This window comes from Paroedura picta, chromosome 7 (assembly GCF_049243985.1).
Source record: "Paroedura picta isolate Pp20150507F chromosome 7, Ppicta_v3.0, whole genome shotgun sequence".
Classification (NCBI taxonomy): Eukaryota; Metazoa; Chordata; class Lepidosauria; order Squamata; family Gekkonidae; genus Paroedura; species Paroedura picta.
The window spans coordinates 65,614,711-65,629,705 of NC_135375.1; the positions used below are offsets into that span (position 1 = coordinate 65,614,711).

The 14,995-nt window shown below is 43.7% G+C and overlaps 1 protein-coding gene across 8 annotated transcripts in view; it reads left to right on the forward strand.

Moving 5' to 3' along the window:
- The first annotated feature begins 9,270 nt into the window (after positions 1–9,270).
- The window catches only part of FRMD3 (FERM domain containing 3), a 152,781-nt gene continuing 147,056 nt past the window's right edge, over positions 9,271–14,995 (forward strand). For 4 of the 8 annotated variants that reach the window (XM_077344697.1, XM_077344698.1, XM_077344695.1 and 1 more), the window contains exon 1: positions 9,819–9,926. Coding sequence is in view for 2 of the 8 variants with exons in the window: in XM_077344693.1 (XP_077200808.1) it covers positions 9,777–9,926 (150 nt within the window). In the remaining 6 variants the exon portion in view is untranslated. Of the gene's footprint in view, positions 9,927–14,995 lie in introns of all 8 variants that reach the window. The other 4 variants (XM_077344696.1, XM_077344703.1, XM_077344693.1 and 1 more) reach the window with 3 other exon arrangements.

Here is a 14,995-nt window from a genome sequence, read left to right on the forward strand (position 1 = left end):
AATACAGGCTTATCTTTCATCTTGTGTGTTAGCATCTAGGGATTAGAACTTGTGTAAGAAACAATTTCAACATTATTTTAAACTAGGGACCAAGTGTGTTGCATTCAGGAATACAATGGATGCTAGATTGGGGTGGGGTGAGGTGGAAGAACTCTGTGGACGGCCTCTCCCTCCCCCCAGGACCTGGAAAGGCTGCAGTCTGGAGGCCCCTGGGAAGGGAACTCACTTGCAGGGGCAGCTCTTATGCAGCAGGGATCTGCAGCCTCTGAGCCTTGGAGGAAAGTGGAAGGAGGAGGGGGTGGTCAGGGGTGGGGGTCAGTAGGTGATTGGCTGGCTGCTGGACAGACAGGCAAGCCGGTTGGAGGAGGAGGCACTCAGGGGCGGGACAGCTGTCCTGAGTGGGTGTTAAGCGCTGGGTGGCACTTAAGCCATAAGACGTTCTCCTCCTCCAAGGCCTTACCAGAAATATATTATATGGAGCAGATAACATTAAGTTATTACTTTTGAGGCACTCCTAAAACTTTGGTAGAACATGGTGTCTGAAATACAACTGTTGGTTTTAAGTAACCATACAAAATCAGAATGCATGATTTGGAAGGTGATTAAAATACCCAGTGTGTTGACATGGCAATATTGAACACTTGCAGTGGCTTAATTCCCCCTAATTGATGGCACTCTATTACTTCCACCAACTTAAAATTTCCAACTTATCTGCTTGGCAAATGCAAATGTCTCAGAAAGTGAGAAGGGGAGAGGGTGAGGAGAATTGGTACAGAGGAGGTATGAGGGCTTGTCCTCCCCCCCACCATTAATTTCCCAACCCTACTGACTAAAATGACTGCTTTCATTTTCTCCAATCACAATTATTAACTGACAGCGAATTATGTGTTTTGCACCATATATTATTTATGGATGGTGTGGATGAAAATGACTCAATGATTTACTTTGCAAGCATGTGGCATTTTGTGAATGTTCAAACAAATGTGAATATAAACATCATATTAGTGTCAAGTAGTTAACTGTATATAAACATACACAAAAGCCCTTCTTTTTGTGTACCAGTGTAGATTTATCAGTGACTGATATGTTTCCCTAACCATGGCTCTCTGGTGCTATTTTTAATAGAAGATCTAAAAAAAACCCTTCCCTTTGCATGACAGTCTCAATCTAAAATTAGTCATCACATTCTTCCTAATTGAATTTTTAAAGAATATTACAAGCACCATTCACAGAAATTCAAGTACCTCATTTGGGTTGGCCCTGAAATTATATTGCTAATGTGCTCTGTTGCTGAGTCTGGGTAATCTGAATGTAGTAGACATGGTAATCCATGTAGTAGACTATTGCCATGCGTTTATAGCCCCCATTTCTCCTTTCCGTATGCCAGCTAGAAACAATGAGAATGGTGCCTTGTCAAAGCATATAGTAACTGCCTACCAGGGAAACAGTGGAAACAACAAACATTTATTCTGCCCCACATAGACCGTTTAGCACTGGAGGTTTCTTGCCGGGCTGCAGGCTGGAGTTTTAGTTGTGGCAGGTTGCCCCACCTCTTTCTGCACCCACATGGGGGAGCATTTGGCCCGGTGCACCTCATCCACCCCCAATTTGTGTTCCTTCATGGAAGCTGGGGCAATGAAGTTCCCAGTGCATAAACGGTCATATACATGCTTACTATATATACTTCATTCTGCTCCATACATGTTATTTATACACAAGTGGATTGACCTTACAAAAACTTAAAGATCTGTCCGCAGACAGAATTGGATGGCATTTATAAGCAGCTCTGAGACTCCTTTGAGTAGTAAACAGCGGGGTACAAAGAACAGTTCTATTGTAAGTAGGATCCTGTTATATAATTTCTGTGCTGCTTAATGTGTCATGTGATACTATTGCTATGTTTCAGTTCTTTTTAGTGCCTCCAGATTTTTAAAATCCTAATACATTGGTTATAGATTATCCCATAGAATATCCCATTTTGTTGATTGTACTGACCCACTCTGAGAAATTAGCTGTAAATCCCTGTGAGAAAAGATGGAAAAAATAAAATGAATAAGCATCTTTGTGTGTGCTAGTGCATAACTGTGCATAAATTAAGCAATCATGAAGGTTTATTGCCTTTTCTGAGGAAGGCAGACTTGAATCAGTAAATTTATGATGTTACGGAATAGGTCCTTTGGAATATACTGGTTAAGTGGAATAAAATATGTGCAAGATAAATATCAGATTAAGGTCAGTTCTGTATGTGTATTATCAACATGTGATGAGTGGGTGGAACTGCTAGACACTGACCTGTTATTTGCATTCACATTTCATACACCCACAGATTGCCAAGTTAATTAAAGTCTGATTACTGTACCACTTTCAGCCACTCCCTTCTATGCCTCTGATATTTGGTTGGTAGTTGCTTATTTATTTATTTATTTATTTATTTATTCATTCATTTATTTATTTATTTATACATACTTTGATTTATATGCCATCCCTCTCCAGATGACTTCAGGGCATATGATGCCTACCTAGCATCAATTCAGGTGGGTTTCCATGTTGGTCTGAAGTAGCAGAAGAAAGTTAGAGTCCATTGGCACTTTTAAGACCAATAGAGTTTTATTCAGGGTGTGAGCTTTCATGTGCAAGCACATTTCCTCTGATGAAGTGTATATGTACATCTTGAATAAACTTTGTTCGTCTTAACGATGACACGGAATGTACCTAGTATGTAATTTCTATCAATGCAATATTTTGATGGGAATATGGGGCCTTTCTGCACCTGTTAAATATAGTGAAATTATTACCTTAGGTAGTCATTATATTCCGGCCACTCTGCATGATGTCACCAACATCCAGTGTCCTGGCATCAAAGGGCTGGCTTCATCCTCTATTTTGAACCACTAGTTGGGGAATTGCATAAAGTAGATCCCCCAATCTAAAAAGCAACAGGAGAGCAACCAGCAGGCCACCAACAAAATAAATGTGTGGAAGCGAAGAAGTGCTACCTCTGCCTCCAATGCCCTGCCCTCGCACTCGCCTCCCTCTCCCTTCCCCCGGGGACATTATTTTTTTTTTTTAGCATGGATCAACAAATAGGAGTACAAGCATGCAGGTAAAGCCAAAAATATTTTTTTACAAAGTTGTTAAACAAAGCATGCCTCTCTAAAGTCCCCCCCCCAAAAAAAGAAAAACAGGAATGAGATTAATTTTTTAAAGATTCAAGACTTGTGATTCCATAAGGAGTGGTGTTATAAAAAGCACTATGCATCTATGATTAGATGCATAGGCGTTAAAATGTAGAACTATTAATTAAAAAAATTGGTGTGCATTGTAGGACCTTTAAAAATAGGAGAAATGGGATTGGTTGTCTGGCTTGATTGACAGGCGGAAGAGAGTCACATATAAACTGTATTGGTCTCTTCTGCCATTTCCAGCAGTGCTTGCGGAGGGTAAGAAGCGCGAAAAGGTGGCAGACTACAGTGAGATGGCAAGAAAGCGAGGAATGACCAGAGGTGTGATAATATTTAGCGCTATGCCATTCAGCTGGCATGATATTTTTTTCGATGTGTGGAAATGCCCATAATTTTGGACCTTCTTTAGTCTTCTTAAAAGGATACAAGTTCTACCCCATTTCGAAAATGGCCATTATACGCTGAGGGCCATTTAGCTGGGTGCCAGATATACTGTAGTATAATGGTAAAGCCAGTCCTGGTGACAGAAACATCGGTTCTATTTCAGTGAGAGTTAAGGTAGCCAAGATTTTAAAGCTAGAGTCCTTGGCCTTGGCCTTTATGACAGCAAACATTTAGCAGCTGAAATTCCTCTTAAAATAAATAAAGTACATCTTTAAGTTGGTGATTGTGTCTTGCTTGTCATGCTGTTGTTCAAGCCATGAGACCTGTCAGAAAAAGGTGGTATACAGAGAAAAACAGAACCTTTCCAAGGCAATTGGTACAATAAATTTTATATATCAATAATTTTTTTTAAGGACCATCCAAAACGGTTTCTAGATACACTCCGTTTTCACAGTCTTGCGTTTGCACAATTTTTATTCTTACAGAGCCGGTGGCCTATCTATATATAAAAATTGGTTGATAAGAGTATAAGGAATCAACCACTGAAGAAAAATTGTGAAAACGGAGTATATCTAGAAACCATTTTGGTTGGTCCTTAAAAAAAAAATTGATATATAAAATTTATTGTACCAATTGCCTTGGAAAGGTTCTGTTTTTCTCTGTATATGTTTTGAACCTTTCTTCCTTTTTCATATAGAAAAAGGTGGTAAGCAATTTCTATGCTTATGCTCCCTCATCATGTATCCTTGTATAACCCCTTACTTTATGTACTTTATGACTTGTCTGTAATACAACAATAGTTGTGAATTTTTGCAACATGCAGGAGGTTGGACTAGATGACTCTGGAGGTACCTTCCAACTTTATGATTCTATGAACACTTAAACAATCATGTCAAATTCTGCTCACATAAGATCCCAAGGCACTTTATGAAGTTATAAATCATTTAGATAACCCCATGTTGCTTAAATGATAGTATTAGTTACATTCTTACTTTCCAAATTTCTCACTAACTTTGAAATGTTTTGTCTGTACTATTTTTCTGTAGTAGTAGTATAATGCTGCTAGGTACACTTAGTTTTCACATGCATCTCTAAAATTTTCATACTGTTTGTGCATTATGTAACAACTAGAAAATAAGCCCGCTGTCGTCTGAATACAGCAGGCGCTAGCAGTTAGTGCCCACCCGGCGGAACGGCCTACCTAAACTGTAGCAGGGAGGTAGAGTGGAGAGCCATTCGGAGGCATTCTCCTTCCCCCTCTGAGCTGCGTCCCGCCGACTGCCCTGGCCGCTCGTCGAGGGCTCCTCAGGCTGTTCTCCCCGCCCTGCGGAGTGGGTGCGCAGGCCGCACGGCGGGCCCTGTGCCCTTGGCGAGCGAGGCGAGGTTGGCTGGCTGGCTGGCTGACGGGCAGGCGGAGGAGGAGGAGGAGTCTTTGGCGTAGCGGCAATCTGAGGAAGTGGAAGCAGCAGAGCTCGGCGCAGCAGCAAGAGGTGGTGGCGGCATAGCTGCTGGGTGTGGGGGCTTCAGGGGCGGCGCGGACATCTCCCGTGGCGCCGCTGATGGGCCTGCCGGCTTTGCCACCGCCGCAGAAGCCTCTGCCTGCTTCGTGCGTGCTGGCGGCTGCGGCGCCGGTCCCACTGGTGACGGTGGCTTTGCCACCGCCGAGGATGTCTCCACTGTTGGCCTGACGGCCCCGTCGGCTTCGGGGCCACCGCCAAAGGTTCCGGCGGCTGCTGCTTTGGCGGCAGCAGCAGTGCACTGCAGCCCCGCCGCTGCTGGGGCGGGCGGCGGCAGGTGGCTGCGTGGGGCGGCGTCGAGGCATCTCTTCTTGGTCGTGGGCGCAGCCGCCGCCAACCTGCCGGCGGCCAAGGCGAAGCAGGTAATGGAGGCGGCCAGGCGCATGGGTTCGAGCTCTGAGAGGGGGGGCGGATCGGGAAGCGCGGAGCGTCTCCCGATTGGTCAGTCCGGGGGAAGGGGCCTATCAGCACCCTTCCTCATCCTGGACAGGGCCCTCCAACAGAGCCCTTATTGCTTTGTTAAAGATAATATGAAATACAAAGTATAAAAGATTATGTATTAAAACTATAAATTCTAGCAAACTTATCCTTACCTTATTACTATCGTCATACAAACTGAACTGATCTTTGATCTGCTATTAAATTGTAAGACCTAATAAGGACTTCCTGACTGGGTACCCTGATCTCATCAGATCTTGGCAGCAAAGTAGTGTTGGCCCAGGTTAGTGTTTGGATGGAAGACCCCCCCCCCCCAAATAATACCAGGTTAATATACTAAGGAGGGGGCAATGAGAAACAGCCTTTGAATGCCTCTTGCCTTGAATACTCTATGGGATCATCATAAGTTGGCTGCAACTTGAAGGAAAAATAAAATGAGATTTAAAAACAATATACATCATCATCATCATTATTATTATTAGACTTCAGAACATGGTCATATTTGCAAAAAAGAAACTATCTTGAGTCTAGAATAATGGTTTTCCAAATGTGCCATGAAAACACAGGAGTTCCCTGGAAGCATTCCATGGGCCTCTCAAATTCGTATGGTGCAATCATGTGGCACAACAGCACAACTGTCTGGTGTTTTCCAACTATGCAGGGAACCATACAACACTTGAGATCTGAAAGATCCTTGTGTTGGAGGAAAATGTACTCATTAACTGAAAACATTAATGCCATTATGATCCATCAACTAAGACTTCTTTAATCATGCAATGGCCCTTGAAAAACACACTTTTGTGTGACCTGAAAATGCACATTACTTTTTGCATCGTAAGGGACAAACTGGGTGTTTGAGTAGACAAGAGCATACATTCAATGCCTTAATTAAGGCAGCAGCCCTTATTGCAGCTCTTCCATGGATCAAGGCAGATCAGTGGTCCATGCTGTACATATATATAGAAGATTCCCAAGTTCAATAATTAGCATATCCACTGGAAAGAGCAGGGGAAGTCCTTTTTCTGTTGGAGAACTTGGAAATCTACTGTCATTCAGCGTAAACTGAACTAAGATGGGTCATGTCTTATATAAGTTTTAAAAGTTTCATATGTTTAACCCCCTGAAGTCACTAGTCTTAAAAAAATCATCATCATCATCATCGTTGTATTTATTTCCCTCCACTCCCAGGAATCATCATCATCGTTGTATTTATTTCCCTCTACTCCCAGGACCGGCTCGTGGCAGGTTACAAAGTGTCCGATAAAAATCCCAATAGAACCCCATTAAAACAGGACAAAAACCACAGAATTGGCACAGACATAGTGGAATTCCACAATATGCGCCCTCTGGCCCAGCTGGTACGGAGTTTTGGACTGGGTTGCCACCAGTACGCTGATGACACCCAGCTCTATCTCCTCATGGACGGCCGCCCGGACTCCCCCCCGGAACCATTCGCCAGATGTTTGGAAGCAGTGACAGAATGGTTCGAGCAGAGTCGCCTGAAACTCAACCCCTCCAAGACGGAGGTCCCGTGGCTGGGACGTAGGGGGCAGGACCAGGAAGCGCGCTTACCCACCCTGGCAGGGACGCAACTCACCATCACGTCCCAGGCCAGGAACTTGGGTGTGGCCATTGATGCCTCCCTGACTTTGGAGGCGCAGGTAAAAAAAGTAGCGGGCCAGGCATTTTTCCACCTTCGCCAGGCCCGACTATTAGCGCCCTATCTGTCCCCCGAACACTTAGCCACAGTGATCCATGCAACGGTCACCTCCAGAATAGATTTCTGTAACTCGCTCTACGCGGGCCTTCCCTTGTCCTTGATCCGGAAACTTCAGCTAGTGCAAAACGCAGCTGCTAGGGTCCTTACTGGCACATCTTGGAGGGCCCACATCCAGCCAGTGCTGAGGCAGCTGCACTGGTTGCCAATTGCTGCCCGGATCCGGTTCAAGGTTCTGGTTCTAACCTTCAAGGCTTTACGCGAGTTGGGACCCACATACCTGAGGGACCGCCTATCGCCCTATGCCCCTCGCAGGGCCTTGCGCTCTGCGGGTGAAAACCTGTTGGTCGTTCCCGGCCCTACGGAAGCACGCCTGGCCTCGACCAGGGCCAGGGCCTTTTCGGTCCTGGCCCCGACCTGGTGGAATGAGCTCCCGGGAGAGCTGCGGGCCCTGCGGGATCTTTCAACATTCCGCAGGGCCTGCAAGACGGAGCTCTTCCACCAGGTTTATGGTTGAGGCCGGGGCTGATAATAGATCTATGCCTCCCCCGGGGACTCGGGTTCTGGACCCGAAGCAAAACATCATCAGGACCTCCTCTCCACCCGCTAGTAGTGGGAGGGAGGGGGGGGAGTTGAGCTGCCATTCTTGCCATGCCGGCAATATTGGCAATGTTATTATTGTTTTATGGGGTTTTAATGGGGAATTGCGATATTGTTACCCGCCACAAGCCGCAAGGGAGTGGCGGGCTATAAATCTAATAATAATAATAATAATAATAATAATAATAATAATAATAATAATAATAATAATCCAACCCACAACCACCTCTGGTGAGGGTGGAAAGAGGGGCCAAGATGGTAATGGCCTAACTAATGCCTTACCCTGGGGGGACACACCACAAACTGATCTTCCTCATTGCCCTGGCCTCAGCCATTAACCTGGTGGAAGTGGTACATGCCTCATGTGTCACCTGCAATTTCTCAGATTCTCAACATGTTCAGCTAATGTACAGTTAGTGTAATATCTTTGGCCTTGGGAGTTGTGTCTGCCTTACCTGTGAGTGGTCCTGTGTTGTTGGATATTTGAGAAGGAGCCTTTGTAGGCCAACTTCAGTCTAGATTCTTCCAGGAACTCTTGAGTATGACTGGAATATAATAATAATAATAATAATAATGGAATGATGTATATTAAAACCAGGACCATGCTCAATATTTATACAGAAATAATTAGTATTTAATCCATCCACTGTTTGTTTCCTGCATTTCCATCAGGATATGCTTAGGAATTGATTAATGGACAATTGTGTCTGCATTGTATGTTTATATGATAATGAAGATTAATCAGATGCTCCCTTATTTTGCATGCTGTCCTTTGTCTATGACACCTAGGGAGGTAGGTGCTAGACTAAGCATTTCTTTTAATCTGTACTTTATTTTCTGATTATTTCCCACAGGTTGGTAAGGTAACAGCTGACTTTTCATAATATGAAGCCATGACCTCGTTCTTCCCAACTTCATTTGGGTGCCAAGGAAGGCGCCAAGGAACTAATATTATTAAGATTTACATCCTCCACTTGGCAGAACAAGGCATTTTGAGGAACTGGGAAAGGCCAGCCCCCACAAGCTGCCAAACATAGTGTGTGTAATTTCTGTCCAACTGTTATTCGAGTATGAGAGTAACTGGATAAAAGAAAGGGGGGAGATATGAAGAAATGGTGTGCAGAGAATGTAAAGTGAATGGGAGAAATGGAAAAAGGTAAAATTGAGGAATGAGGGTTGTAAATAAGAGGCTTAAAGAAGAAATGGAGAGGATGTAAGAGAAAAGGTGCATGGAGGAAGAAACAAGGGAATGGGAGTCAAGGGAGGACAAGGCCAAAAAAGAGTCTGGGAATCTGAGGGGGCACAGCGCAGAGAAAAAGGGAAGTGGGGACGGGGGAAAACCAAGCAGTGCCTACAGGCTATCTGAGGCCGGTGGAAGAAAGGGAAAGCAAGCCAAGGGGAAAGGGAAAAGAGCAGGGCAGGAGGCGAGGCAATGAGAAGAGGACGCTGCATAAAGGACTGAAGCGCGATGGGCGCAGGCGAGAGAATGGGAGGGACGAGGGCCGCAGCGAAGGAGGGAAGGGCGGCGGCGTGCTGAGGGACGAGCCCCGCTTGACGCAGCAGGCGCTATCCCAGCCCAGCCAGCCCAGCCCAGCCCGGCCAGCCTCGGCGTCCGGGGCGCGCCAGGGTCGCGCGCGCCCGGCTGGATCGTAGCGGCGGCCCCCTTTAGGCGGGGACTGGAGCTGCCTTTGGGAAGGAAGGGAAAAGCCGGAGCCTGGACAGCGAGGAGAGCCGCCGCCGCGCCGCCGCCGCCGCCTCGGCAGCAGGATGTTCGCCCAGCAACAGCAGCGGGGGCCGCCGCCACCGCCTCGAGGCTGAGTCGCGGGCCGCCGAGTGAGGCGGGCGCTGCTTCCCTCCTCCTTTGCTCTCTTCTGGCCTCCCGGCGAGGCGGGCCGAGGCAGCCGGGCTGGTCGCCGGCCCCCTCCAGGACTGCGGTGCATGTTCTCTCCCTGCGAGTGCGTGAGGCGAGGCGGCAGGAGGACGATGAAAATGATCCGGTTCCGGAGCTCGAGCATCAGGTCTTTGAGCCAGGAGATGAAATGCACCATCCGACTGCTGGACGACTCCGAGATCTCCTGCCACATCCAGGTGCGTCTACCTTGGAGGGCGGCGAGACGGGAGGTCGCCGAGCGAGGCGTTGCTTCCCCTGGATGGCAAGGAATAGGGATGCTGCCTGGCGAGCGCGCCCCGATCCCCGCCAACGTGCTCCCTGTGCATGCATTGGCATCCCTGATGCATGTGTGCCAGCCCTTTCCCCTCCTGCCGTGCACACACATTCTGCTCGGTGCGTTCACTGTTGTGAGAAGTTGTTTACAGGCAAAGAGTGAATCTAGGCATGGTTGGGTGGTTGCCACGAGGGGGTTGTGTGTGCGTATGTGTGTATGTGCCTTGAAAACTGATGCAGAGCTTGCAAGGGGAAGAATGGTTCCAGCAGGCTGCTTGGGGTCTGTGCTGGAAACCAAGAAAGTTCACTAAAAGGGTCTAGCGCAACAAATGCACAGTTGCTGCACATTAATTGTGTGAGATCTGGACGGCTATTCTTTTTAAAAAGTCTCCTTTATTACAGATAGCACATTTTCTCAGAGCTCAAATGGCAAAATATTGTTGCAAGGGAAATGGGATTCCTTCTTAGCTAGGGGAGTAGAATTGTGTGTGAATTGGAGTAGAGTCTAAAATGTGGTTCTTCATGGCATAGGACTCTATTGGCGAGTCCCTATGATGAGATCGGATCCTAGAGAGAACTTTCGTTCTTTAGGTCCACAATTATTGTTTGTTTTATTTTATAAAATATGGAGCTTTCATATCTCAATCTGGATTATATTCCTTCCTAGACAAATGAATAACTTGGAATGGCAAATCAACCTCTGGGCAGCCTATGAACAGCTAGGTTTTTTTTTTTTTAAGTATGAATGTTTCCTTTCTGTCTAATATAAATATTGCTTATGCAGCCATTTAACAAAGGGAAAAAAGTTCACCACCACAGACTAAAGTGTTCTTCTAAACACTGGAATAAAGTCAAATTGGGCTACTGCTGAAAACAAGCCACAAGTTTACTGTGCATAATAATAGATTCCTACAGTGATTTGATGGAACAACGTGAGATTCTTCTGTCAAGATTTCCAAGAGTCTGATGGAGTGGCTGAAGTGAGGGGGGCTTATGTAGTTCCTAGGTTTTTTGTGCCACTGACCTCACCCAGCTGTGAGGAAGGTTTGGGTGGTTGTCTTGCTGCCTAGAAGGCTTTAGGGTGATTCTCAATATCCCCATATGGAATATTAAGGCATTTTTAGTACCATCATTTGTCTCATCTTTCTTACTTGTGCATTTACATTTTGCATCATTATGTTGCTGAAGAAGGTTGGCAGTGTTATGCAGCGGCCCCTCCACCTGCCTGTTATTTTTGCTATCTTGGGCCAATAGTCTATCCAGCATCTGTACAAGGAGTTAGAGCACCCTCTGGCAACATCACTGCAGCTCTTACTGGTTTTGGTCACTAAACAATATTTGCATTGTGTGGTATAAACCGAGTATATAATTAGAATTGTCATCCAATCAAAGAGATGAATATTATGTCACTTTACACAATAACTGATTAATTAATAGATTACATTTTAGCTATAAATGTTCATATTATCTGTGTCTTTGAAATATTTAAGGATGTATAATTAAAAACTTTCACACATTGTTAGAAAGAAAAGGCTAAACTTTAGTATTTTAATATTAGTTTTCTCTTACAGTAATGCAAAAGCATAAAGATATCCTGACCAAGTGAATAATTCACTTAGTAATGCCTATAACCTATCAACCAACAAAAAACTATACTTGATTAAATGTGCAAAATCTTTTTTGGAAATAATGTGTACGACATGTATACTCCCTTGTAAGAGTATTTGGTAGGCTGTGTCCTCTTTAAATGCCTCAGGTAATAAAATTAAGGACCTTTGTTTTTAACTGTGAAGAATTTTGTTCCAGTATATTGAGATCTTAACAAACCCCAATGATTTTCGTCTTGAGGGTTTGTAGTAAACTTCAAGAAATATAGGTTGTATTTTATTATTCCCCAATTGGGACAAAGGAGCAGAGTTTTCCTGAACCAGCGAGTACTTTTGTCTATGTCGTTCTTCCTACATGATGGCATGAAGAAACCGCTTCTCTTGTCTTAAGAAAACTTCAATTTAATGGATGTACGTGTTCTTCATAAATAGATCATTGGTTATATTCAATAAGTAGAATGCATCTATGATAATGTTTAAGGCAGTTAGAACAAGTGGAGAAGTTAAAGCAGAGCAAATACACTTGTGCTACTGAGGAAATTTGAACTAAAGGGTTATACTTTGACTGGTTCCAGAAATTATGAAATGCCAAATATATAAAGTAGTAGATGTGTTATTCTAACTTTTCTTCATGCAAGTATCTAAATAACACAATATTTTATTGGGCAAAACAGAAATAATCTGAATTTATAGATGGCAGCTCTGGATTTAGTAAATTCAAAGAAATATAGGTTGTAGTTCATTCTGCCAGGCGGGAGGCAAGCTGGATTCCTTTGGGGCCAGGGATCACCAGCAGATTGGTATTTGCAGATTGTAGTATTCTCTGGAGAACATACTGGGAGAAGCGGTAAGTATGCAGGGTCCAGACCATGTAGGCCTTAAAAGTTAATATACTCTCTAAATATCAGCATCTGGAACTTATCCAGAACTCCATTGGGAGCCAATGCAGCCGACAGAGGACAGATCGAAGATGGACCCTCGACGGGTTTGTTTTAAGCACCTGTGCAGCTGAATTCTGCATGAGCTGCAGCTGCCAGATTGTAGCCAAGGGTAGGCCCACGTAGAATGCGTACGTACTGAGTACTGTCCAAATCATGGTCATAGTTTTGTGAAATCTGTGCTAATCTAATGGAAGAGAGTGTAAGTGTGGTCTCCAAACAATTTGCATCACTTTTACTCAATTTTAAACCTATTTAAGTTTATTCCTACAGTCAAAGCAGCTTAAATTCAGACTTGATTATAAGAAATCTTTACATCATCGTGCTGTGTTCGCTTTACATGTTATTTTTTTCACGCTCTGAGCAATGCATACAACCTTTTTGCATGTTGTTTGAGTTTATTTATACTCATGTTGCAGAACAACAGCAGCATAAAGTTTGTGTTCTCTGTATTAGAATTTTCAGGAATTGTGTAGTTAGTATAAAGTCTGATGCCCCCAGGAAATATTGTTACGGGTAATTTTGTGGTGGGATTGGACATTTCAACTTCTGATATAAAATAATGTTTGGCTGCCAAGCACAGACCATGGATGGTGTGCCTTTAAGCTTCCTTCACTTGACCAACGTGTGAAGAAACTATCTGAAATTGCATCTGCATGAAGGCTGTTCTACTTTTCTTAGTGGTTCTTGATACATATAATCTGCTATCTGTGCCAGGGATACTGCAGAACATTCTTGTTGGTGGATTGTGTAGTGCAGAGAAGACTTCATCATAACAGCTGATCTTTATGTCAGTTGCATTACATAAACAGCCTCCATCCTGATGCAATTTCACACATTCTTCATATTGCTCATTATTTGCATAAAATAGACCTTTTATTGAGTTGCATTTATCTCATTCTTGGTACTGAATGAGATGGAAACCCCTGAAATGTTTCTTTGTTGCCAATAATCCATTGATAGAAGGTTATTCAGTCATTTAAAACAATCAGTGTTTCTCATATCAGTCGACTGGCCATCATGGAATCATTTTTAGGCTCCTTCATAATATCTATCAGAGGAATATGCTTGTGGGGGTCCTTGTTCTCATATTTCTAGATACATCTGTTCCCTTTGGACTAAATTCTCTGCTGATTGTGCTGTGCAGCATCATGGACTGACATGTGTTCATTAACATCCTGCCAAGAGAGTCAGTGAATATGGAATTTGCCTCAAGCTTTTCAGAACATCAAGCCATAGGAGGGAGCTTCCTTGAGGTCATGGATGCAAATCAGTCGTTCTTTAATAATGGAATTTTATAGTGATGATTTCATGAGTTAAGTGAATGATTGAGCATGATGCTGTTTAATGAATGGAAAATTAAAATAGTATCTAAATATAGAACTTTAAACCCTGCTTTTCAGCTATGGCTGCTTGACATTGCGGAAGGCTGTGGGCAAAGTCATATTTATTCACATGAACTGACAAATTGACCTTTGGGGTTCTGGAAGCTGGGAAGGAGCACATGTAATGAAAAGTGAAGAGCAGATATCTGCCTTGTCACCCAGTGTTAACTCTAAATTAAATGTATCCATATGTCACTACTTAGATTTGTGGGTTACTAAATAAAGATGTTACTTGACAGTTAAAGTCAAGCACACAATGCTTATGCTGTCTAAATATTATATTATGTAGTGTTCTTTAGTGCAAAATATCCTGAAATACCCAGAGTGCAATGTGATGCCCTTAAAAGCATCTTTAGCAGTTTAGAACAAGATGTATGCCATACTTTTAAATGTTGACTTGACAGTGCTAATAAGAATCATATCAAAGACATGTCTTGCTGTTCTCTCTGTATTTCAATAATCAATCAGTGACATATGTAAACGGTCTTTTATTTGTATCCCAGACCATTATGATAATGTATGAGCATCATAAGATAGTGTTTATGTTTGTATGCTATGGGATCTGAAAGGCAGTATACAAATCTTATAAAACACATAAATAAATAGTTTTAACTACAAAGGTAATCATAGAATCATAGAGTTGAATTTTAGAGTTTAAATCTGACAAAATCAAAATGGAAATCGCATTCAGTGGAGATGGCAGGGACTGAGTCAACCTGGGATTGGAATAAAAGCTCCGTGCAGATTCAGCGCTGTAGAGACCGGGAGCCAGCCAAATAACAGAGAATCACAGAATCATAGAGTTGGATGGCCATACAGGCCATCTAGTCCAACCCCCTGCTCAATGCAGGATCAGCCCTAATCATCCAAAAGCATCCAAGAAAAGTGTGCATCCAACCTTTGCTTGAAGACTGCCAGTGAGGGGGAGCTCACCACCTCCTTAGGCAGCCTATTCCACTGCTGAACTACTCTGAAAATTTTTTCCCTGATATCTACCCTATATCATTGTACTTGTATCTTAAACCCATTACTGCGCGTCCTTTCCTCTGCAGCCAACAGAAAT